The 26,003-nt window shown below is 44.3% G+C and overlaps 1 protein-coding gene across 1 annotated transcript in view; it reads left to right on the top strand.

Moving 5' to 3' along the window:
* Positions 1-2,898: 2,898 nt before the first annotated feature.
* ago3b (argonaute RISC catalytic component 3b) overlaps positions 2,899-26,003 on the top strand; it is a 47,257-nt gene continuing 24,152 nt past the window's right edge. Inside the window, exons 1-12 of the mRNA XM_021571761.3 lie at positions 2,899-3,487; positions 10,233-10,404; positions 10,584-10,704; positions 10,835-11,043; positions 16,254-16,390; positions 16,770-16,904; positions 17,340-17,427; positions 21,203-21,350; positions 21,516-21,635; positions 21,742-21,885; positions 22,155-22,321; positions 23,627-23,811. Coding sequence (XP_021427436.2) covers positions 3,469-3,487; positions 10,233-10,404; positions 10,584-10,704; positions 10,835-11,043; positions 16,254-16,390; positions 16,770-16,904; positions 17,340-17,427; positions 21,203-21,350; positions 21,516-21,635; positions 21,742-21,885; positions 22,155-22,321; positions 23,627-23,811 — 1,645 coding nt within the window. The 5' untranslated portion in view covers positions 2,899-3,468. The remainder of the gene's footprint in view (positions 3,488-10,232; positions 10,405-10,583; positions 10,705-10,834; positions 11,044-16,253; positions 16,391-16,769; positions 16,905-17,339; positions 17,428-21,202; positions 21,351-21,515; positions 21,636-21,741; positions 21,886-22,154; positions 22,322-23,626; positions 23,812-26,003) is intronic.

The raw sequence follows: 26,003 nt of genomic DNA, 5'->3' as shown, positions 1-26,003 counted from the left end.
TGATGCTTGGCATTCAGGCTAAAGAATTCAATGTTGGTTTCATTAGACCAGAGAATCTTGTTTCTCATGATCCGTGTCCTTTGGGTGAAAAAGAACAAGAAATGCACACCTATTTAGGCGAGGTGCTGGCTAGCGGAGTAGAAAACTTCAAAATAAAAGAGAGCTGCACACTCTAGGAGCTCAGATGCAAAAATGTTATTACCTTGTGTCCTTTAGGTGCCTTTAGGCGCCTTTTGGCAAACTCCAAGCGGGCTGTCATGTGCCTTTTACTGAGGAGTGGCTTCCATCTGGCGTGCTGGAGTGCTGCATAGATGGTTGTCCTTATTTTGTCACATGCAGTTTAAAATGAATATATTAAAATTATAATAGAAGTATAATAAATATTTAAGGAGCAACCATAAAATAGCAAGGCTTTTATACAGGGGGTTCCGGTTCAGAACCAATGTGCAGGGGCGCCGGTTAGTCGAGGTAATTGAGGTAATATGTACATGTAGGTAGAGGTAAAGTGACTATGCATGGATTATAAACAGAGAGTAGCAGCAGCATAAAAATGGGGGGTGGGGTGGGGACAATGCAAATAGTCCAGGTAGCCATTTCATTAACAGTTCAAGAGTCTTATGGCTTGGGGTTGGAAGCTGTTAAGAAGCCTTTTTTTATCTAGACTTGGCGCTCTGGTACCGCTTGCCGTGCGGTAGCAGAGAGAAAAGTCTATGACTAGGGTGGCTGGAGTCCTTGGCAATTTTTTGGGCCTTCCTCTGACACCGCCTGGTCTAGACGTCGTGGATGGCAGGAAGCTTGGCCCCAGTGATATACTGGACCTCACGCACTACCCTTTGTAGTCGGAGGCCGAGCAGTTGCCATACTAGGCGGTGATGCTCTTGATGGTGCAGCTGTAGAACTTTTTGAGGATCTGAAGACCCATGCCATATCTTTTCAGTCTCCTGAGGGGAATATGCGTTATCATGCCCTCTTCACGACTGTCTTGGTGTGTTTGGATCATGATAGTTTGTTGGTGATGTGGACACCAAGGAACTTGAAGCTCTCAACCTGCTCCATTACAGACCCATCGATGAGAATGGGGGTGTGCTGGTTCCTACTTTTTCTGTAGTCCACAATCATCTCTTTTGTCTTGATCAAGTTGAGGGAGAGGTTGTTACAACCCATGACACGTAAGCATGTGCCAGCAGTCTCTTGGGACATTCACTGGGACCTCTTCATCTGCAGACCATATCTGAGGACAGACAACATGACAAAGAAACAGGCTTCATTCTATTACAATTAGACAGCCCTGACCTATCTAACTAATACACCTACTCCCTTTCCTGACAGCTGGAGCAGCACATCCTTTCACCCTCTTCCATCACTGTCATCTACAAATGCATTTGGAGCATGTATTTTTTATTTACCATTTTTTTCTCAACTTTATTTAACCAGGTAGGCTAGTTGAGAACAAGTTCTCATTTACACCTGCGACCTGGCAATGATAAATAGGCCTACACACACAACATTTTTCCTTGAGCCAAGTCAAAGTTTAGTCATTGAAGTCTATGCCATTTGGTTGGTGATTGGTCAACAGTATAACTCCTAGTGTGAGTGGGAACTATGGACGGGATTCTTCAATTAAGTGTTTGTTGTCATTCAACGAGAGACGACTAGTTTTCATGCACATTTTTTCACTTGAGAAATACTGCATCAAACATCTTAGATGTAAAATTGTGTGGCTAAGATCTCCTTGGCAAAAACATCGAAATTAATTATAGATTTCTTGATTTATCTTGGATTAATTCAGACTATTTTGAGGAAGTGTATACCGGCTATGTTGTTGCTATGGCATCTCAAGAGGGACAAACAGCAATATTTCCGCTTTTTTTTCTCATTTTTCAAGCAAAGGTCTTTAAGGGAGTTCTGCTAGGAGCAAATCGAACCTAGTAGGGCGTGCCTTAACTTTGTAGAATGTAAGTGTCATACTAGTCTTGACATCCAGACCCTATGCAACACTTGGGTCTGGCTTTTGAGACTAGTGTCATACTAGGTTGTTTAATGATAGCCTACAATGTAACCTCGTTCAAAATGTAACAGCTGCAAAATACATTTCAACCTCACATAACATTTAACATTGTATTTTGATATTGTTTGACTTTTCGGTATCTTTTATTCCTCAGCATACTGTATATGAAGCAAGCCATATATTGTTTCTATCGGCCCACAATGTAATATATTATAGTTTGATACAATATACACTAAGCATACCAAACATTAGGAACACCTTCCTAATGTTGAGTTGCACCCCCCTTGGCCCTCAGAACAGCCTCAATTTGTCAGGACTGGGATGCTGGCCCATGTAGACTCCAATGCTTCCCACAGTTGTGTCAAGTTGGCTGGATGTCCTTTGGGTGCTGGACCATTCTTGATACACACGGGAAATTGCTGAGCGTGAAAACCCAGCAGTGTTGCAGGTCTTGACACAAACCAGTGCGCCTGGCACCTACTACCATACCCCGTTCAAAATATTTTGTCTTGCCCATTCACCCTCTGAATGGCATACATACACAATCCATGTCTCAAGGCTTAAAAATCCTTCTTTACCAGTGTCCTCCCATTCATCCTCACTGATTGAAGTGGATTTAACAAGTGACATCAATAAGGGAGTATAGCTTTCACCTGGATCCACCTGGTCAATCTATGTCATGGAAAGAGCAGGTGTGCTTTTTTACTCCGAAACATGACAAGCCAAATATCCGTTTTTTTTTAAACAGCAAAGTTGTTTGATTTAGTTTATTTTTTGTAGTTTGGTCATTTTTTTGTTGTTGGTAGTTTGGCCGTTTAGGGGGAATCCTGTTTCCATCCCTCACAGTAGGTGGCGGGATGTACATTAAATTGTGCAATCGCCAATATACCATAGAAGAAGACGATATCCGTGACCCGGAATGTACTTAGTTAATCTTGCCCGCTTCACAGCGGTAGTACAGAGAACGCACCGGGGAGTGAAACACCAATTTGCCGGCAGAAGAACACCAAAAGGGTCACTTTTATGGTCGGAAAAAACAAACATGATGTTGATATTATCCTGGCAACTAATGACAAGGTGAAACCCTAAACGATTGAGATATAGCCTTAAAACCGTTCAGGAATAGGAGCAGTGGAGTATCCGAGGCTCTGAAATATTTTCTGGGACTTAAGTCTTTGAAAAACAAATATATATATTATCACCTGAGAACAATTAGTGCTTTAACGAAAGGAAGGAGACACGTCGTTTAACTTGTGCCGGTTGACAACGGGGGCAATTTGGGAGGATCTCGGGTTAAGCGGACACCCCAGCGGCCCGTGTCCAAATCAGAAACAGAAGCCGGGGTGTCGGCTTGAGAGAGTGGTCGGGTGGAACGTCTCCAACGCTGAGGTAATAGCGTCAGACGAACAGGAGCTGCGTTGAGATTTGGCCATTGGGAGCCGGGGACAGAGACCTCATGAATGGAAATCGGAACTTCAGGTATATTCATACACCTGTCTGTCAAACCCCTTATTCTTATTAAATTGTTGAAGTTTGGTGTTGGAAGTTTTGTAGGCTGACTATCAGTTGCTATCCTTAAAGGATAGCATACAGTCAAACCAAAAGCCTAGTAAGCCTACCAATCAGATAATGCATGAAAATAAACACATTCAGGCCTTTCACTCTACTGTCTGGGTTAGAAAACGAATTTGGGTGACCAGACATACCATTGGTAAGATGGTTTGCCGGTTCAGCGTCTCGTCGGCAGCAACAAAAAAGTACTTCCGGGTCACAGAATTTGGGAACATTTCTAAATAAAAGTCCCCCACGTAATAGCGGGGAAAAGTGTAAATAACCTGTATTTATTTATGAGATGACATATAATTCTCTAAACATTAACAATGATTCATATGTTTAAGAAATCATTTGCATTCAATTTGGGTTTAAAAAAAAACAAGTTTGAAGGTCAAACAAATCCCCCTCAATGCGAATCACTGTATATGGAATACATACTGGCTTAATAGAGCAAAACCTATTTTGGGTGTGGTAGTAAAAGTGTTATAGGCAATACTCAGTAGGGTCTGTAGATTGTGTAAACGGTGTCATTTCAAGGGATCTGAATAATACGGAGTGTTGCTGGCCCTTTCCTCGACCCGTTATATTGGCGGACACAATGCAAATCACTATATAGAGCAAAAAATATTCAGGGTGCCGCCGTAAAAGTATTGTAGGGAATACTTAGTAGAATTGTATATGTTGGTGTCATTTCATCGGGCTCTGAGTGTTGCTGGCCTTTTACTGTGGTCAAATTGCTTAAAAATGGGCTGCCTGGACACCTTACGGTACAAATATAGCACTGTACAGGAAACATAGGGTAATACATACTTAGAAGGATCTGTAGAATGTATATGTGGTGTTGTTTCATGGGGGACTGAGGTCTATATGCCCAGCAACTCTTTCTACTCCACCCACTCAAATGGTCCCAATGCAATACACTGTAGGCCTATACATTTACATATTGGAAAAACTATTCAATGTTCATAGGAAAAACCTGTTGCCTAAGCCTGTTGCGGTGACTGTATTACCGCCATACCGGTGGTCACAAGTCATTTTTTATTTCACCTCTAGTTAACCAGGTAGGCTAGTTGAGAACAAGTTCTCATTTGCAACTGCGACCTGGCCAAGATAAAGCATAGCAGTGTGAACAGACAACAACACAGAGTTACACATGGAGTAAACAATAAACAAGTCAATAACAGTAGAAAAAAAAAGAATCTATATACATTGTGTGCAAAATGCATGAGGATAGGCAATAAATAGGCCATAGGAGTGAATAATTACAATTTAGCAGATTAACACTGGAGTGATAAATGATCAGATGAACATGTGCAGATAGAGATACTGGTATGCAAAAGAGCAGAAAAGTAAATAAAATAAAAACAGTATGGGGATGAGGTAGGTAAATTGGGTGGGCTATATACCGATGGACTATGTACAGCTGCAGCGATCGTTTAGCTGCTCAGATAGCAGATGTTTAAAGTTGGTGAGGGAGATAAGTCTCCAACTTCAGAGATTTTTGCAATTCGTTCCAGTCGCAGGCAGCAGAGAACTGGAAGGAAAGGTGGACAAATTAGATTTTGGCTTTAGGGATGATCAGTGAGATACACCTGCTGGAGCGTGTGCTACGGGTGGGTGTTGCCACCGTGACCAGTGAACTGAGATAAGGCAGAGCTTTACCTAGCATAGACTTGTAGATGACCTGGAGCCAGTGGGTCTGGCGGGGAACATGTAGCGAGGGCCAGCCGACTAGAGCATACAGGTCACAGTGGTTGGTGGTATAAGGTGCTTTAGTAACAAAACGGATGGCACTGTGATAAACTGCATCCAGTGTGCCTTATTCAAAATGATGTAGTTCTGTCCTTAAGCTGTTCTTGTCTATTAATGTTCTGTATTATGTCATGTTTCATGTTGTGTGTGGAACCCAGGAAGAGAAGCTGCTGCTTTCGCAACAGCTAATGGGGATCCTAATAAAATACCATCTGGTCAGAATTTGTCACCTCCATTATAGGGCAAGCCAAGAGTGCAAGTCTGGTACAGAATGGCATTTTATTTCACACTGGAAGCAAACATTTCTCATTTATTGTTTTGTAATTAAGATATTGTCCTGACTTAGTCAGTCAGCAAAGAGTTAAAGCGACATTACCAAAGGGCAGACTGGACCCTGGTTTTATGGACACAAACAATTCATATTTTTCCTGTACAGTGATATATTTGTACCATATAGTGTCCAGGGGCCCCACCCAAACCAATTTGACCACCGTGAAAGTCTAGTAACACTTCCTATGACCTAGCTTTTTGTTCAAACTCATCCTTTTTGTACAGAGAATTATGTACGGTGCAATATGTAGTCCAATATGAAAAATGGATTTAGGCTGATTGGCCGCTCTTAAGGGCTGCAGAAGTGACACTCCTCTGGGTGTAAACTTCAACAATAGATGTGTTCATGCGTAAAATGGACCCTGCTTTTACTGCAACACAACGTACAGGGAATTATGTACGGTGCGATATGGATGTCCAATATGAAAAACATTCTGAACGTAGGGCAATACAAATGGGCTAATTAACAGTGGGATTTTCTAAGGTTGATTTAATGTAATACAAATAATTGTATTATTGTTATTATTAATAGCATTATAAATAATGTTTTGTGATTTGTATTACTGTTGTTACATGATAACTATCTATCAATATGCACACTTCACAGCCAGAAGAGGACTGGCCACCCCTCATAGCCTGGTTCCTCTCTAGGTTTCTTCCTAGGTTCCGGCCTTTCTAGGTAGTTTTTCCTAGCCACCGTGCTTCTACATCTGCATTGCTTGCTGTTTGGGGTTTTAGGCTGGGTTTCTGTACAGCACTTTGTGACATCAGCTGATGTACGAAGGGCTTTATAAATACATTTGATTGATAGTAATCATATTTTTTCATGCTGTTAACAATGTCAATATTATTTGTGCTATAAAATATTTTCTCATTTTTCATATTCTTAAAATTCTGCCTGCTAGCATTTCCTCGTAAAATGTTACGACCATTTGATTATTTTTTCCCCCCATACTGCATGCTGGTGGAACGGAGTTGTTTGCTGGTTGGTTGCCTCTGCCGAGTCCCCAACAACCGGATGTTGTGGTTTTCAGGGGAAATGGAAAGAGAGTCTGTGACGTGACTTCCGCTTTAGGACGTTAACAAGGCGACACTCCATCGTAACTCCTCCACATGTACTGGATTGGTTGAACAGAAGAGAATCTCCCCCCGACAGTATCTAGTTTCAAGCTTTTCTTTTACGCCTAAATTAGGTTTGCCGCCGGCTGTCATAAGCAGGTGGCAAGCCCGTCAGGTGTGTCTAATTATCTCAAGCCCATGAGAGGCTGGCTGGCTGTTTGGGAGTTGCCTGCCTGCCTTCCACACCAGCTGGTGTCAAAGTTATTGAATAGTGCTTTTTTCTTACCTTTATTTAACTAGGCAAGTCAGTTAAGAACAAATGTTATTTGTTTTACAACCCTCCCCTAACCCGGATGTTGTTGCATGGAACTCTGTATTCCCAGCATGGGACTCCCGATCATGGCCGGTTGTGATACAGCCCAGGATCGAACCAGGGTCTGTAGTAACATCTCTAGCACTGAAATGCAGTGCCTTAGACCGCTGCGCCATTCGGGATCCAACTCACTGTGGGCTCGCTTAATTATCAATCAATTCTGCATGAAAGCCACAAAGTCAATTAACTATCAGCTAGGGGCAGCTGCTTTGTGAGACAAATATTTGTTGGCATAGTTTTGAGCTGTCAAAACATTGAAACCATGATTGGAGATGGATGATATGATTTGTGATGTCTGCTTTCTTAGCACTCATTCGACACAGTCTGTTGGATTGTCATGTTTTCTGATTTCATGCCAGTTTGATTTGATATCAAATCTTAATCTGTATTTGGTGTCTTAAATGAGGCCTGGGAGATAAATGCCAAGTAAAGTTCCCTACATCCACTTTTTTTTTTTTGTACTGTATTTTAGGGGAATTACAATATTTGGATACATTTTGCACCCACCAAATGACCCATGTGTGTTAACGTGCCTCGAGAGAGGAGCCATAGATGTACAGCTGCTGAGTGCCTGTACCTGGCTGAACACTGGCAGACTCACTTTGATGATCCATGTTGTATAGGCCTAGAGCTTTCACATGGTGTTTATCGTATAGGTTCTGTGTGTGTAAGCCAAGAAAGCCCATGATCCAGAGCTCTGTGTGGGTAGACTTGCAGCCTAACTGTAAATGGAAGAGGATGAGAAAGAAGAAGAGGCAGTTAGTTAGCCATCCACACCACCATTGCCACCCACTCTTGTACACTCAGTTGTTTCTTGTTAGGTTTAGGTTCAGTATCTAGCTAGTTGTTTAGTAGTGCAGTCAGTGTATGAGTTGATGTTTGAGTGGGTAGGCTAATTGTGTTCCTGGCTGGCAAAACCATGCATTGTCCAACTCATGATTACACCATCTTCTTTTGAGCTGGACCCTTGATTAGGTCGGTATGTGTGTCTGTTTTTCCTCTTGTCAGGATGGTCTGTGTTGCCATGGAGAAGTGGCAGCCACATGGGTGCTGTTGGCATGGCAATGACACACATGGGAGCGAGTGATAGACACTGGGGACACGGCATCACAGATAGTACAATCTGACTCTACAAAACCACGTTACAGTGTACATTTGTTGATTGCTAGACATACAAATACGATGATTTATTGTTACATTTGAAGCTAGGTCTAGTTGTGGCCACAACCGGACTAGATTGTGAACGACTGTTGGCAGAATGCATTGCTTGACTGCCATGAGGGTGATGAGCACAATATAAATTGAATAGCCGAACCCCAAACAATTTGTTGTCTAGTTAGTTGAGCAGAAACTATGTATGTTTTGGTTCTACAAAGCTGTGTCCATCATAAAATTCCATAATTAAATATTGCACAATGCGATCAATTATCATGCAACATGCAACAATTTCACTGAGTTACAGTTCATATAAATAAATCAGTCTACTGAAAAAAATTCATTAGGCCCTCGTCTATGGATTTCACATGACTTGGAATACGGATATGCATCTGTTGGTCAGAGATACCTTAAAATAAAAAGGTAGGGGCGTGGATCAGAAAACAAGTTAATATCTGGTGTGACCACCATTTGCCTCATGCAGCGTGCGAAGTTGCTGGATATTGGCGGGAACTGTAACACGCTGTCGTCCATGTCGATCCAGAGCATCCCAAACATGCTCAATGGGTGACGTCTGGTGAGTATGCAGGCCATGGAAGAACTAGGATATTTTCAGCTTCCAGGGATTGTGTACAGATCCTTGTGACATGGGGCCGTGCATTATTATGCTGAAACATGAGGTGATGGCGGCGGATGAATGGCACGCCAATGGGCCTCAGGATCTCGTCATGGTATCTCTGTACATTCAAATTGCCATTGATAAAATGCAATTGTATTCGTTGTCCGTAGCTTATGCCTGCCCATACCATAACCCCACCGCCACCGTGGGGCTCTCTGTTCACAATGTTGACATCGGCAAACTGCACTCTCACACGACGCCACACACGCTGTCTGCCATCTGCCCGGTACAGTTGAAACCGGGATTGATCTGTGAAGAGCACACTTCTTCAGCCTGCCAGTGGCCATCGAAGGTGAGCATTTGCCCACTAAAGTCGGGTATGCTGCCAAATTGCAGTCTGGTCAAGACCCTGGTGCGAACGACGAGCATTTAGATGAGCTTCCCTGAGTTTAGGACAGTTTGTGTAGAAATTCTTCAGTTGGGAAAACCCACAGTTTAATCAGCTGTCAGGTTGCTGGATATTGGTTGGTCTCAGACGAGCCCGCAGGTGAAGAAGCCAGATGTGGAGGTCTTAGGCTGGTGTGGTTACATGTGGTCTGCAGTTGAGAGGCTGGGGATGTAAACAAATGAGAGAAATAAGCTTTTTGTGCATATGGAACATTTCTGGGGTCTTATTATTTCAGCTTATGAAACATGGGACCAACACTTTACATGTTGCGTTTATATTTTTGTTTTGTGTACATTCTACAGACCCTACTGAGTATTCCCTACAATACTTTTACTCTGGCACCCAGAATAGGTTTTGCTCTATAAGTCAGAATAGGTTTTGCTCTATAAGCCAACATGTATTCCACCGATCCTAGTAGATTGCCAAACATTTCTGTAAAGAAGATAACCTTGCATGTTGCGTTTTTATATTTTTGTTCAGTATATTTTGCCTGTGCACATATGACAAGCATTTCTTGGTCGGATCACCTCTCCTGAGTCACCGGAGGAGCGCGTGCTAATCCTGTTGTAGAATTCATTGTGGCCAGCAGGTCAAACGAATGACTACAATTAACAAGTTACTCAGAAATACAAACCATGACTCTCTCGAGTCAGTAGAAAGAGTAGTTCAAAAAGAACGAATCATTCGCCAACTGCGCTAGTGTCATGTTTTTTGTGTGTGTGTGTCAGAGTAGTTAGTGTGCGGCTCATCTGAGTTGTAAGTGTGGGTAGTGTGTGTGGTTTTGTGACGTCATGATTACCGGAGTAGTTTTCGACGAGGCTGTGGTAGAGTATGGGTGTAGTGTGGCTGGCACACCCATACTAATCTCTCCAACAAAGTTTGTGTTAGTCAGGAGAATTCTCACTCGCTCTTACGTTCACCCTCCTCTCTCTAGGAGATGTTGGGGCCCAGGCCCTGTTCTCAGTGCCACGGCGGCCTGGCTTTGGCACCATGGGGAAGCCCATCAAGCTGCTGGCCAACTGCTTCCAGGTGGATATCCCCAAGATGGACGTCTACCTCTATGAAGTAGACATCAATCCCGAGAAGTGCCCGCGTCGCGTCAACAGGTAAGCAAGCTGCGCTGGATCAGACACACAAACTCGTATGTGTCTGCATGAACATTCTCAAAACAACACAAACTGGCTGCAGAGCTTTCATTTGATCACATAAACTGTACTCGGCATCACTTTACATTATGGATCAGTGCTGGAGTGTCGATATATTTGTCTCTCTGGTGCCCCTATAGGGAGGTGGTGGACTCCATGGTGAAGCACTTCAAGGTGACCATCTTTGGGGACCGAAGGCCAGTCTACGATGGGAAGAGGAGTCTCTACACAGCCAACCCCCTACCAGTCGCCACAGCAGGGGTGAGATGCGCGCGCACACATACACACACAATAACATTTGTAGTGTCATTTACCATATTGAATGTCAGATGGGTGTTCTGGTGATTCATTGAGTTGCCATAGAAGTTCAAGCTATCTATATTCTTCTCAGGTGGATCTGGACGTCACCCTGCCAGGGGAGGGGGGTAAGGATCGCCCCTTCAAAGTGTCCATCAGGTTTGTGTCGCTAGTCAGCTGGCACATGCTGCATGAGGTCCTGACAGGGCGCACCATGCCTGAGCCCTTGGAGCTGGACAAGCCCATCAGCACCAACCCTGTACACGCTGTGGACGTGGTGCTGCGACACCTGCCCTCCATGAAGTGAGTCATTACAGTTTTCACTTTATTTATTTTAGGTAGGCAAGTTGAGAACAAGTTCTCATTTATAACTGCGAAGACCTAGCGAAGATAAAGCAAAGCAGTTTGACACAAACAACAACACAGAGTTACACATGGAATAAACAAACATATAGTCAATAATACAGTCTATATACAATGTGAGCAAATGAGGCAAAAAAAGGCCATGGTGGCGAAGTAAATACAATATAGCAATTGAAACACTGGAATGGTAGATTTGACAGTAGATGAGTGTGCAAAGTAGAAATACTGACGTGCAAAGGAGCAAAATAAATAAATACAGTAGGGGAAAAGGTAGTTGTTTGGGCTATTTATAGATGGGCTAGATGCAGTGATCTGTGAGCTGCTCTGACAGCTGGTGCTTAAAGCTAGTGAGGGAGATGTGTTTCCAGTTTCAGAGATTTTTGTAGTTCGTTCCAGTCATTGGCAGCAGAGAACTGGAAGGAGAGGCGGCCAAAGGAGGAATTGGCTTTGGGGGTGACCAGTGAGATATACCTGCTGGAACGCGTGCTATGGGTGCAGCTATGGTGACCAGCGAGCAGAGATAAGGTGGGACTTTACCTAGCAGGGTCTTGCAGATGACCTGGAGCCAGTGGGTTTGGCGATGAGTATGAAGCGAGGGCCAGCCAACGAGAACGTACAGGTCGCAGTGGTGGGTAGTACAGTGCCTTGCGAAAGTATTCGGCCCCCTTGAACTTTGCGACCTTTTGCCACATTTCAGGCTTCAAACATAAAGATATAAAACTGTATTTTTTTGTGAAGAATAAACAACAAGTGGGACACAATCATGAAGTGGAACGACATTTATTGGATATTTCAAACTTTTTTAACAAATCAAAAACTGAAAAATTGGGCGTGCAAAATTATTCAGCCCCTTTACTTTCAGTGCAGCAAACTCTCTCCAGAAGTTCAGTGAGGATCTCTGAATGATCCAATGTTGACCTAAATGACTAATGATGATAAATACAATCCACCTGTGTGTAATCAAGTCTCCGTATAAATGCACCTGCACTGTGATCGTCTCAGAGGTCCGTTAAAAGCGCAGAGAGCATCATGAAGAACAAGGAACACACCAGGCAGGTCCGAGATACTGTTGTGAAGAAGTTTAAAGCCGGATTTGGATACAAAAATATTTCCCAAGCTTTAAACATCCCAAGGAGCACTGAGCAAGCGATAATATTGAAATGGAAGGAGTATCAGACCACTGCAAATCTACCAAGACCTGGCCGTCCCTCTAAACTTTCAGCTCATACAAGGAGAAGACTGATCAGAGATGCAGCCAAGAGGCCCATGATCACTCTGGATGAACTGCAGAGATCTACAGCTGAGGTGGGAGACTCTGTCCATAGGACAACAATCAGTCGTATATTGCACAAATCTGGCCTTTATGGAAGAGTGGCAAGAAGAAAGCCATTTCTTAAAGATATCCATAAAAAGTGTCGTTTAAAGTTTGCCACAAGCCACCTGGGAGACACACCAAACATGTGGAAGAAGGTGCTCTGGTCAGATGAAACCAAAATTGAACTTTTTGGCAACAATGCAAAACGTTATGTTTGGCGTAAAAGCAACACAGCTGAACACACCATCCCCACTGTCAAACATGGTGGTGGCAGCATCATGGTTTGGGCCTGCTTTTCTTCAGCAGGGACAGGGAAGATGGTTAAAATTGATGGGAAGATGGATGGAGCCAAATACAGGACCATTCTGGAAGAAAACCTGATGGAGTCTGCAAAAGACCTGAGACTGGGACGGAGATTTGTCTTCCAACAAGACAATGATCCAAAACATAAAGCAAAATCCACAATGGAATGGTTCAAAAATAAACATATCCAGGTGTTAGAATGGCCAAGTCAAAGTCCAGACCTGAATCCAATCGAGAATCTGTGGAAAGAACTGAAAACTGCTGTTCACAAATGCTCTCCATCCAACCTCACTGAGCTCGAGCTGTTTTGCAAGGCGGAATGGGAAAAAAATTCAGTCTCTCGATGTGCAAAACTGATAGAGACATACCCCAAGCGACTTACAGCTGTAATCGCAGCAAAAGGTGGCGCTACAAAGTATTAACTTAAGGGGGCTGAATAATTTTGCACGCCCAATTTTTCAGTTTTTTATTTGTTAGAAAAGTTTGAAATATCCAATAAATGTCGTTCCACTTCATGATTGTGTCCCACTTATTGTTGATTCTTCACAAAAAAATACAGTTTTATATCTTTATGTTTGAAGCCTGAAATGTGGCAAAAGGTCACAAAGTTCAAGGGGGCCGAATACTTTCGCAAGGCACTGTATATGGGGCTTTGGTTACAAAACGGATGGCACTGTGATTGACTGCATCCAATTTGTTGAGTAGGCTGTTGGAGGCTATTTTGTAAATGACATCACCGAAGTCGAGGATCGGTAAGATGGTCAGTTTTACGAGGGCATGTTTGGCAGCATGAGTGAAGGATGCTTTTTTGTGAAATAGGAAGCCAATTCTAGATTTAACTTTGGATTCTGGAAGGAGAGTTTACAGTCTAACCAGAAACCTAGGTATTTGTAGTTGTCCACATATTCTAAGTCAGAACCGTCCAGAGTAGTGATGCTGGACGAGCGGGCAGGCGCAGGCAGCGATCGGTTGAAGAGCATGCATTTAGTTTTACTTGCATTTAAGAGCAGTTGAAGGCCACGGAAGGAGAGTTGTATGGCATTGAAGCTCATCTGGAGGGTTGTTAACAGTGTTCAACGAAGGGCCAGAGGTATACAGAATAGTGTTTTCTGCATAGCGGTGGACCAGAGACTCACCAGCAGCAAGAAAGACATCATTGATGTATACAGAGAAGAGAGTCGGCCCAATAATTGAACCCTGTGGCACCCCCATAGAGACTGCCAGAGGCCTGGACAACAGGCCCTCCGATTTGACCCACTGAACTCTATCAGAGAAGTAGTTGGTGAACCAGGCGAGGCAATCATTTGAGAAACCAAGGCTATCGAGTCTGCCGATGTGGTGATTCACAGAGTCTAAAGCCTTGGCCAGGTCAATGAATACGGCTGCACAGTATTGTTTCTTATTGATGGTTAAGATATCGTTTAGGACCTTGGCTTTCGAAGACCTTAGAAAGGCAGGGTAGGATTGATATAGGTCTGTAGCAGTTTGGGTCTAGAGTGTCTCCCCCTGTGAAGAGGGGGATGACCACAGCTGCTTTCCAATCTTTGGGAATCTAAGGCGACACGAAAGAGAGGTTGAACAGGCTAGTAATAGGGGTTGCAACAATTTCGGCAGATAATTTTAGAAAGAAGGGGTCCCGATTGTCTAGCACGGCTGATTTGTGAGGGTCCAGATTTTGCAGCTCTTTCAGAACATCAGCTGACTGGATTTGGGAGAAGGAGAAATGGGGAAGGCTTGGGTGAGTTGCTTATTGAAATTCTCAATTATAGTGGATTTATCGGTGGTGACAAAGTTTCCTATCCTCAGTGCAGTAGGCAGCTGGGAGGAGGTGTTCTTATTTTCCATGGACTTCACAATGTCCCAGGACTTTTTTGAGTTTGTGTTGCAGGAAGCAAATTTCTGCTTGAAAAAGCTAGCCTTGGCTTTTCTAACTGCCTGTGTATGTTGGTTTCTAACTTCCCTGAAAAGTTGCATTTCACAGTGTTTCAGGGAGCGCTTGACAGTGATGAGTGGAGGTCGTTTGACCGCTGACCCATTACGGATGCAGGCAATGAGGCAGTGATTGCTGAGATCTTGGTTGAAAACAGCAGAGGTGTATTTAGAGGGCAAGTTGGTTAGGATGATATATATGAGGGTGCCCGTGTTTACGGCTTTGGGGTTGTACCTGGTAGGTTCATTGATAATTTGTGTGAGATTGAGGGCATCAAGCTGAGATTGTAGGACGGCCGGGGTGTTAAGCATGTCACAGTTTAGGTCGCCTAGCAGCACGAGCTCTGAAGATAGATGGGGGGCCATCTTTTCACATATGGTATCCAGAGCACAGCTGGGGGCTAAGGGTGGTCTATAGCAAGCGGCAATGGTGAGAGGCTTGTTTTTAGAGAGGTGGATTTTTAAAATTAGAAGTTCAAATTGTTTGGGTACAGACCTGGATAGTAGGACAGAACTCTGCAGGCTATCTCTGCAGTAGATTGCAACACCGTCCCCTTTGGCAGTTCTATCTTGTCGGCAAATGTTATAGTTCGGGATGGAAATTTCAGAGTTATTGGTGGTCTTCCTAAGCCAGGATTCAGACATGGCTAAGACATCAGGGTTGGCGGAGGGTGCTAAAGCTGTGAATAAAACAAACTTGGGGAGGAGGCTTCTAATGTTAACATGCATGAAGCCAAGGCTTTTACGGTTACAGAAGTCAACAAATGAGAGCACCTGGGGAATAGGAGTGGTGCTAGGCACTGTAGGGCCTGGATTAACCTCTACATCACCAGAGGAACAGAGTAGGAAAAGTGTACGGCTAAAAGCTATGAGAATTGGTCGTCTAGATTGTCCGGAACAGAGAGTAAAAGGAGGTTTCTGGGGGCGATAAAATAGCTTCAAGGTATAATGTACAGACAAAGGTATGGTAGGATGTGAACACAGTGGAGGTAAACCTAGGCATTGAGTGATGATGAGAGAGATATTGTCTCTAGAAACATCATTAAAACCAGGTGATGTCATCGCATGTGTGGGTGCTGGAACTGAATGGTTGGATAAGGTATAATGAGCAGGGCTAGAGGCTCTACAGGGAAATAAGCCAATAAACACTAACCAGAACAGCAATGGACAAGGCATATTGACATTAAGGAGAGGCATGCTTAACCGAGTTATCATAAGGGTCCAGTGAGTAGTGAGGTTGGTTGGGGTCACGGCGATTCAGACAGCTAGCCGAGCCATGGGTAGCAAGCTAACAGAAGATGGAGGTCGGTTTTTAGCCACCCTGTGCGTTTCCGTCGGTAGATTAGTGGGGTTCCGTCTGTATGGGCCTAGGAGTGTTCATGTACTATAGAACTGCTGTCAGAAGCTCTTTGCTGTGTTTTTCCAGATGTTCTGTTGGTTGTGTGTATTTATCAACACTCATAGTTCAGAATAGTAGTAGTTTATAGTATTGATTCTTTTAGAAAAGATATACAACCTAATGAAGCTATGTCTTGAATAAAACATGAGTTGAGTAATTCAATACATTTTCTGGCTGTGAAAGGTGACCCCCTCTTCTCCCCAGGTACACCCCAGTGGGGCGCTCCTTCTTCTCCGCACCAGAGGGTTACGATCATCCCCTGGGCGGGGGTAGGGAGGTGTGGTTCGGCTTCCACCAGTCGGTGCGGCCCGCCATGTGGAAGATGATGCTCAACATTGACGGTGAGGGCCTTTTCCCTTGACTGTCAGGAACATCGACAATAATAACGTATTCTTCACTGGTGGCAGGGACTTGTTTCTTTCCACGTTGTCTGGATGACAATGTTGTAGCATCTCAGTCAGTCTCTGATGTCTGTGTTTAGTTGCATTTTGTTTAGTCAGTCATGTCTTTGATTGGTCCAAATTATATAGAATACAGCCTATCCCTCACACTTATACTCAGAATTTGATCCTTAGCTACATTCGAAGTTCCTGATTTTTTTAAATTTTTAATTTACATATTCCAACTCTTGCTCTTTGAATTTGGTTGTTGACTATCATAACATGGATCCTAAGCCGCATTCAAGTACCTTATTTTAATTTGACCACTTCTCCTCTGTAGTATCGGCCACGGCTTTCTACAAGGCCCAGCCGGTGATCCAGTTCATGTGCGAGGTCCTGGACATCCACAACATAGACGAGCAGCCCCGGCCCCTCACCGACTCCCACAGGGTCAAGTTCACCAAAGAGATCAAAGGTATGCAGAGTGACGTCACCACCACCACGCCAGGAACAAGAATGCTAACTAACACTTTAATGGAACACACTGCTAGACTCCTTGCATCACTATTGAATTCCAGGACTAATGTTTTTGTCATTTGTTTTGGTTGTAGGGATATTGGTATTGTGATAGTTCATTCACTCCTTTCTGTGTTGTTGAATCGTTTTATACTGAACAAAAATATAAGCTCAACAATTGAAATAAATTCATTAGACCCTGATCTATGGATTTCACATAACCGGGCAGGGGCGCAGCCATGGGTGGGCTTGGGAGGGCATAGGCACACCCACTTGGGAGCGGGACTGCACCCCTGCCCAGTTATGTAAAATACATAGATTAGGGCCATAATTAATTTTCAATTAATAGTTCTTCTCAAACATATGCACCTCCTCCTTCCTTTGCTGTGTCCAGGTCTGAAGGTGGAAGTGACCCACTGCGGGACGATGCGGAGGAAGTACAGAGTGTGTAACGTGACCCGCCGCCCTGCCAGCCACCAGACGTGAGTACCTATACACAGAGAGACAGGGATATGTGTAGTTTGGCGGCAGGCAGACCAGAAGTTAAGAACGTTGGCCCAGTAACCAAATCCCCAAGCTGACTAGGTGAAAAATCTGTCAATATGCTCTTAAGCAAGGCACTTAACCCTGATTGCTCCTGTAAGTTGCTCTGGATAACATTTCAAATATTACAATGTAGGTTAACTCTGACACAGCCTGAACCGAAGCCTTGAATTGCCTCTAAATTTGACTAATGGGCAGCTTCCTGGATACAGAATGTTTCTGTTTATTTGTTTGTTTCACCTTTATTTATTTAACCAGGTAGGCCAGTTGAGAACAAGTTCTCATTTACAACTGTGACCTGGCCAAGATAAAGCAAAGCAGTGTGACAAAAACAACAACACAGAGTTACATGTGGGATAAACAAACGTACAGTCAATAACACAATATAAAAATCAATGTGCAGTGTGTGCAAATGTAGTAAGATTAGGGAGGTAAGGCAATAAATAGGCCATAGTAGCGTAGTAATTACAATTTAGCAATTAAACACTGGAGTGATAGATGTGCAGATGATGATTATGATGATGATGATGATGATGTGCAAGTAGAAATACTGGGGTGCAAAAGAGCAAAAATAAATAACGATATGGGGATGAGGTAGTTAGATTGACTGTGTACAGCTGCAGTGATCAGTCAGCTGCTCTGACAGCTGAAGCTTAAAGTTAGTGAGGGAGATAAGTCTACAGCTTCAGTGACTTTTGCAATTCGTTCCAGTCATTGGCGGAGGCCACAGAAGGAGTGTTGTATAGCATTGAAGCTTGCTCGGAGGTTAGTTAACACAATGTCCAAAGAAGGGCCAGATGTATACAGAATGGTGTTGTCTGCATAGAAGTGGATCAGAGAATCACCAGCAGCAAGAGCGACATCATTGATATATATACAGAGAAGAAAGTCTGCCTGAGATTTGAACCCTGTGGCACCCCAATAGATACTGCCAGAGGTCCGGAAACAGGCCCTCCGATTTGGCACACTGAACTCTATCTGAGAAGTAGTTGGTGAACCAGGCGAGGAAGTCATTTGAGAAACCAAGGCTATTGAGTCTGCCGATAAGAATGTGGTGACTGACAGAGTCGAATGCCTTGGCCAGGTCGATGAAGACGGCTGCACAGTACTCTTTTATTGATGGCGTTTATGATATCGTTTAGGACCTTGAGCGTGGCTGAGGTGCACCCATGACCAGCTCAGAAACCAGATTACATAGTGGAGAAGGTACGATGGGATTCGAAATGGTCGGTGATCTGTTTAACTTGGATTTCGAAGATTTTAGAAAGGCAGGGCAGGATCGATATAGGTCAATAACAGTTTGGGTCTAGTGTCTCCCCCTTTGAAGAGGGGGATGACCGAGGCAGCTTTCCAATCTTTAGGGATCTCAGATGATATGAAAGAGGGGTTGAACAGGCTAGTAATAGGGGTTGCAACAATTATGGCGGATAATAAAAAAAAAAAAAGAGAGCCCAGCTGATTTGTAGGGGTCCAGATTTTGCAGCTCTTTCAGAACATCAGCTATCTGGATTTAGGTGAAGGAGAAGCGGGGGGGCTTGGGCAAGTTGCCGCGGGTGTTGCAAAGCTGTTGGCCGGGTTAGCGGCAGCCAGGTGGAAAGCAATGCCACCCGTAGAAAAATGCTTATTGAAATGTTTGATTATCGTAGATTTTATCGGTGGTGACAGTGTTTCCTAGCCTCGGTGCAGTGGGCAGCTGGGAGGAGGTGTTCTTATTCTCCATGGACTTTAGTTTCCCAAAACCTTTTGGAATTTGTGCTACAGGATGCAAATTTCTGTTAGGAAAGCAAAGGCTAGCTTTTTCAAACTGACTGTGTATATTGGTTCCTAACTTCCCTGAAAAGTTGCATATCGCGGGGGCTTTTTCGATGCTAATGCAGTACGCCACAAGATGTTTTTGTGCTGGTCAAGGACAGTGGAGTAAACCAAGGGCTATATCTGTTCTTAGTTCTACATTTTTTGAATGGGGCATGCTTATTTAAGATGGGGAGGAAAGCACTTTTAAAGAATAAACACTGATGGGATGAGGTCAGTATCCTTCCAGGATACCTGTACCAGGTCGATTAGATAGGCCTGTGTTTTAGGGGGCGTTTGACAGTGATGAGGGGTGTTCGTTTGACCGTGGGCCCATTACGGACGCAGGCAATGAGGCAGTGATCGCTGAGGTCCTGGTTGAAGATGGCAGAGATGTATTTAGAAGGCAAGTTGGTCAGGATAATATCTCTGAGGGTGCCCGTGTTTACGGATTTAGGGTTGTACCTGGTAGGTTCCTTGATAATTTGTGTGAGATTGAGGGCATCTAGCTTAGATTGTAGGACGGCCGGGGTGTTAAGCATATCCCAGTTTAGGTCACCTAACAGCACGAACTCTGAAGATAAATGGGGGGCAATTAATTCACATATGGTGTCCAGTCCACAGCTGGGTGTCTTTAACAAGCGGCAACAGTGAGAGACTTATTTGTAGAGAGATGGATTTTTAAAAGTAGAAGCTCGAATTGTTTGGGTACAGACCTGGGTAGAACAACAGAACTCTGCAGGCTATCTCTGCAGTAGATTGCAACTCCGCCCCCTTTGGCAGTTCTATCTTGACGGATGTTGTCGTTGGTGAGGGAAATTTCAGAATTGTTGGTGGTCTTCCTAAGCCAGGATTCAGACACGGATAGGACATCAGGGTTGGCGGAGTGTGCTAAAGCAGTGAATAAAACAAACTTAGGGAGGAGGCTTCTGATGTTAACATGCATGAAACCAAGGCTTTTACGGTTTCAGAAGTCAACAAATGAGAGCACCTGGGAAATAGGTGTGGTACTGAGGGCTACAGGGCCTGGATTCACCTCTACATCACCAGAGGAGGAGTAAAATATGGGTATGGCTAAAGGCTATAAGAACTGGTCGTCTAGTGCGCTGGATCAGATTTCTGAGCATGGTAGAATAGATTCAGGGCATAATGTACAGACAATGGTATGGTAGGATGTGTGTACAGTGGAGGTAAATCTAGGCATTGAGTGACGATGAGAGAGATTGCATCTCTGGAGGCGCCAGGTGAGGTCTCAACATGTGTGGGGGGTGGGACAAAAGAGCTATCTAAGGCATGTTGAGCGGGACTTTGGGCTCTACAGTTAAATAAAACAATAAGTACTAACCGAGACAGCAGTAGACAAGGCATATTGACATTAGAGAGAGGCATAAAGCAGTCATGGGTGTTGATCAGGATCGCGAAGACAACGGGTAAATGGCGATGAATGAGCAGAGAGGGTCAGTTAGGTACGCACAGGACCTGAGTTCGAGGCTGGGGCCGACAGATAAACAGAGGCCTGCTGGACTATTCACTAACGCAGTACATCAGCTGTGTCGCCGAGTGATCATAGGGTCCAATGAGCAGCAATGGGTGCGTCTGGGAGCCGTTCGGTAGTTGCTATTACGCTAGGCGAACGGCAAACAACGGCATTCAGAAAGCTAGCGGGCCGGGGCTAGTGGATGGGTCTTGCCTTGACATCGCAACGGAAAAGCCTGTTGAAGCCACATCGGACGATTACGTCGACAGACCAGTCGTGATGGATTAAGTCTAGTCCTGGTCTAAAAAGCAAGGTTAATGGAGAATCTCCATTCAATATGCTTTTTGGTCAAGGACTTCGCTTAACCTGTGTCCAGAGAAACCACCCCTAAGAGTTGAACATGGAAACTAGACAAAACTCCATGTTTCTCCTCTCTGAACCCCCAGGTTCCCCCTGCAGCTGGAGAATGGTCAGACAGTGGAGCGCACGGTGGCCCAGTACTTCAGAGAGAAGTACAGCCTGCAGCTGAAGTACACCCACCTCCCCTGCCTCCAGGTGGGGCAGGAGCAGAAACACACCTATCTGCCCCTGGAGGTGAGTACCAATAATAGTATTGGCTCTTTGTAGAGCCCTGAATGATTGTCTTTCCTGGTCAGATCATCTGCTCAGGATAACTCCGGGCCCTAAGCATAAAGCTGTACCAATACGGCTCTCTACTGTATTAAATTACTTTAACTCACATTCTATGTCTCCTTGCAGGTGTGCAACATAGTAGCTGGCCAGCGTTGTATTAAAAAACTCACTGATAACCAGACGTCCACCATGATCAAAGCCACGGCCCGCTCTGCCCCAGACAGACAGGAGGAGATCAGCAGGCTGGTGAGTATGGTGTACTGTCTCATCCACCACCAAACTAATGATTTCCTGTTTTGCTACTACCCCTCCCTATATCCTCCTCCTCTATCATTCCCCTCTCTGTGTCCAGGTGCGGAGTGCGAACTATGAGGTGGACCCGTTCGTCCAGGAGTTCCAGTTCCGCGTGCGTGACGAGATGGCGCAGGTGACGGGCCGTGTGCTGCCAGCCCCCGGGCTGCAGTACGGCGGCAGGGCGAGCTCGGAACACTTCATGGTATCTACCCTTTAAATCATCCTTCATCTGGATGTCTCTGTGCATGTCTGTGATTTAGCTTCACCATCTCTCTTTCTTGCCCCAGGCTCTTTCACTTTTGTCGCTTTTGACGAACTGTCAACCTCTACCACCATTTCACCCACCTCTGTTTTTCTCTGTGAAAATAATAATTTATACTTTTCTTGTGTGAAGGCTATGACAAATGGCATGACAGTTTTTTTTTTAGATAGATTAAATGATACTCTCCCCCTTCTGTGTGTGTGTGGCAGCCCCAGCAGGTGAACCCTGTGGTGTCTTTGCAGAACCGCACGGTGGCCACACCCAGCCACGGCGTGTGGGACATGAGGGGCAAACAGTTCCACACTGGGGTGGAGATCAAGATGTGGGCAATCGCCTGCTTCGCCACGCAGAGGCAGTGTCGCGAGGAGATCCTCAAGTGAGTGCTGTCTGTCTCATACATGCATACATATACTTGTACATCATAAACACACACCGACAGAGAGGTCTCTGTTTCAACAGTTTCAACTCAGCACAATGCAATAACATAATATTCATAAAAATATTTATACTGAACAAAAGTGTATATACGCAACATGTAACGATTTTACTGAGTTACATATAGTTCATATAAGGAAATCAGTCAATTGAAATAAATAAATTGGGCCCTAATCTATGGATTTCACATGACTGGGAACACAGATATGCATTTGTTGGTAACAAATACCTTGTAAAAAGATAGGGGTGTGGATCAGAATACCAGTCAGTATCTGGTGTGACCACCATTTGCCTCATGCTGCGCGACACATATTTCGCATAGAGTTGATCAGGCTGTTGATTGTGGCCTGTGGAAGGTTGTCCCACTCTTCAATGGCTGTGAGGAGTTGCTGGATATTGGCGGGAACTGGAACACGCTGTCGTACACGTCACCTCATGCTGAGGTGACGTGATGGTGGCGGATGAATGGCACGACAATGGGCCTCAGGATTACATCACGGTATCTCTGCATTCAAATTGCTAACAATAGAATGCCATTGTGTTCGTTGTCCGTAGCCTATGGCTGCCCATACCAGCACTCAGATAAGCTTCGCAGAGAATTTTGGTTGCGCAAACCCACAGTTTCATCAGCTGTCTGGGTGGCTGGTCTCAGACGATCCAGCAGGGGAAGAAGCTGGATGTGGAGGTCCTGGACTTGCGTGTTTACAGGTGGTCTGCGGTTGTGAGGCTGGTTAGACGTACTGCCAAATTCTCTAAAACATCATTGGAGGCAGCTTATGGTAGATAAATGAACATTCAATTTTCTGGCAACAACTTTGGTGTACATTCCTGCAGTCCAGCATGCCAATTACACACTCCCTCAGGACTTGAGACATCTGTGACGTTGTGTTTGACAAAATTGCACATTTTAGAGTGGCCTGTTTTAATCAGCTTCTTGATGTGCCACACCTGTCAAGTGAATGGATTATCTTGGCGAGGAAGAAATACATTTGTGCACAACATTTAAGAGAAATAAGCTTTTTTGTGCTTATGGAAAATGTCAGGGATCATCTATTTCATGTACATGAAACATGGGACCAACACTTTACATGTTGCATTTTATATATTTTTACATTATGATTTATTTGGGTTGGTTTCTGCCACGCTTCGTCTGTGTGTCCGTCCATATCGTCTCTTTGGGTCTCCTCGTCCTCTCTATCTCTCTCGCTCCTTCTCATCCTCTCTCTTCTTCCCTCTGTCTCTCCAGGGGTTTCACAGACCAGCTGCGTAAGATCTCTAAGGATGCTGGGATGCCCATCCAGGGCCAGCCATGTTTCTGTAAATACGCCCAGGGATCAGACAGTGTGGAGCCCATGTTCAGGCACCTGAAGAACACCTACGCTGGCCTGCAGCTCATCATCGTCATCCTACCTGGGAAGACCCCTGTCTATGGTACGGTCCCAGACACTGTTTCAAGTAGCCACCCTTTGATTTGATGACAGCTTGGCATTCTCTCAACAAGCTTCACCTGAAATGGTTTTCCAACAGTCTTGAGGGAGTTCCCACATATGCTGAGCACTTGTTGGCTGCTTTTCCATCACTGTGGTCCAACTCATCCCAAACTATCTCAATTGGGTTGAGGTCGGGTGATTGTGGAGGCCAGGTCATCTGATGCAGCACTCCATCACTCTCCTTGATCAAATAGCCCTTACACAGCCTGGAGGTGTGTTGGGTCATTGTCCTGTTGAAAAACAAATTATAGTCCCACTAAGTGCAAACAAGATGGGATGGCGTATCGCTGCAGAATGCTTTGGTAGCCATGCTGGTTAAGTGTACCTTGAATTCCAAATAAATCAGACTGTCACCAGCAAAGCACCCCCACACCATCACACTCCTCCATGCTTCACGGTGGGAACCACACATGCGGAGATCATCCGTTCACCTGCACTGCGTCTCACAAAGACACGGCGGTTAGAACCAAAAAGCTTATATTTGGACAAATTTCCACTGGTCTAATGTCCATTGCTTTCTTGGCCCAAGCAAGTCTATTCTTCTTATTGGTGTCTTTTAGTAGGGGTTTCGTTGCAGCAATTCAACCATGAAGGCCTGATTCACACAGCCGCCTCTGAACAGTTGATGTTGAGACGTGTCATCAAACAGTTGATTTTGAGATTCTTCAAAGTGGCCATCCTTTGCCTTGATATCAGCTTTACACACTCTTGTCATTCTCTCAAGCAGCTTCATGAGGTAGTCACCTGGAATGCATTTCAATTAACAGATGTGCCTTGTTAGTTTAAATTTCTTTCCTTCTTAATGCGTTTGAGACAATCCGTTGTGTTGTGACAAGATAGGGGTGGTATACAGAAGATAGCCCTATATGGTAAAAGACCAAGTTCATATTATGGCAAGAACAGCTCAAATAAGCAGAAATGACAGTCCATAATTACTTTAAGACATGAAGGTCAGTCAATCAGGAAAGTTTCAAGAACTTTGAAGGTTTCTTCAAGTGCAGTCACAAAAACCATCAAGGGCTATGATGAAACTGGCTCTCATGAGGACCGCCACAGGAAAAGAAGACCCAGAGTTACCTCTGCTGCAGAGAGTTACCAGCCTCAGAAATTGCAGCCCAAATAAATGCTTCAGAGTTCAAGTAATATACGCATCTCAACATCAACTGTTCAGAGGAGACTGAGTGAATCAGGCCTTCATGGTGGAATTTCTGCAAAGAAACAAAGGACACCAATAAGAAGAAGAGAATCATTTGGGCCAGAAACACAAACATTTGGCATTAGACTGGTGGAAATCTGTAATTTGGTCAAGTCAAAATTTGACATTTTTGGTTCTAACCTCCGTGTCAATGTCTGACGCAAAGCAGGTGAACAGATGATCTCCTTATGTGTGGTTCCCACTGTTAAGCATGGAGGAGTGTGATGGTGTGGGGGTGCTTTGCTGTGATTTATTTGGAATTCAAGGTACACTTATCCAGCATGGCTACCACAGTATTCTGCTAAGATACACCATCCATCTTGTTTGTGCTTAGTCCCACTGTCATTTGTTTTTCAACAGGACAATGACCCAAAACACACCTCCGGGCTGTGTAAGGGCTATTTGACCAAGGATAGTGATGGATTGCTGCATCAGATGACCTGGCCTCCACAATCACCCGACCTCAACCCAATTGAAATGGTTTGGGATGAGTTGGACCGCAGAGTGAAGGAAAAGCAGCCAACAAGTGCTCTACATATGTGGCAACTCATTCAAGACTGTTGGAAAAGCATTCCAGGTGAAGCTGGTTAAGAGAATGCCAAGAGTGTGCAAAGCTGTCAAGACAAAGGGTGGCTACTTTGAAGATTCCAAAATACATGGGCTGGAAAGTATTTGAACCCTTTGGAATTGCCTGGATTTCTGTATACATTGGTCATCAAATTTGATCTGATCTTCATCTAAGTCACACAAACAGACAAACAGTGTGTTTTAAATGTAATAACACACACATTACTGTATTTTATTTTATTTAGTCTATATTGAACCCCTAGGCTAATGACTTCTCCAAAAGCTAATTGGAATCAGGAGTCCGCTAACCTGGAGTCCAATCAATGAGATGAGATTGGAGATGTTGGTTAGAACTGCCTTGCCCTACAAAA

This window comes from Oncorhynchus mykiss, chromosome 18 (genome assembly GCF_057628025.1).
Source record: "Oncorhynchus mykiss isolate SJ-2025 chromosome 18, ASM5762802v1, whole genome shotgun sequence".
NCBI lineage: Eukaryota > Metazoa > Chordata > Actinopteri > Salmoniformes > Salmonidae > Oncorhynchus > Oncorhynchus mykiss.
The sequence above is the reverse complement of the archived record's forward strand: the minus strand, read 5'-3'. Positions and strand labels throughout refer to the sequence as shown.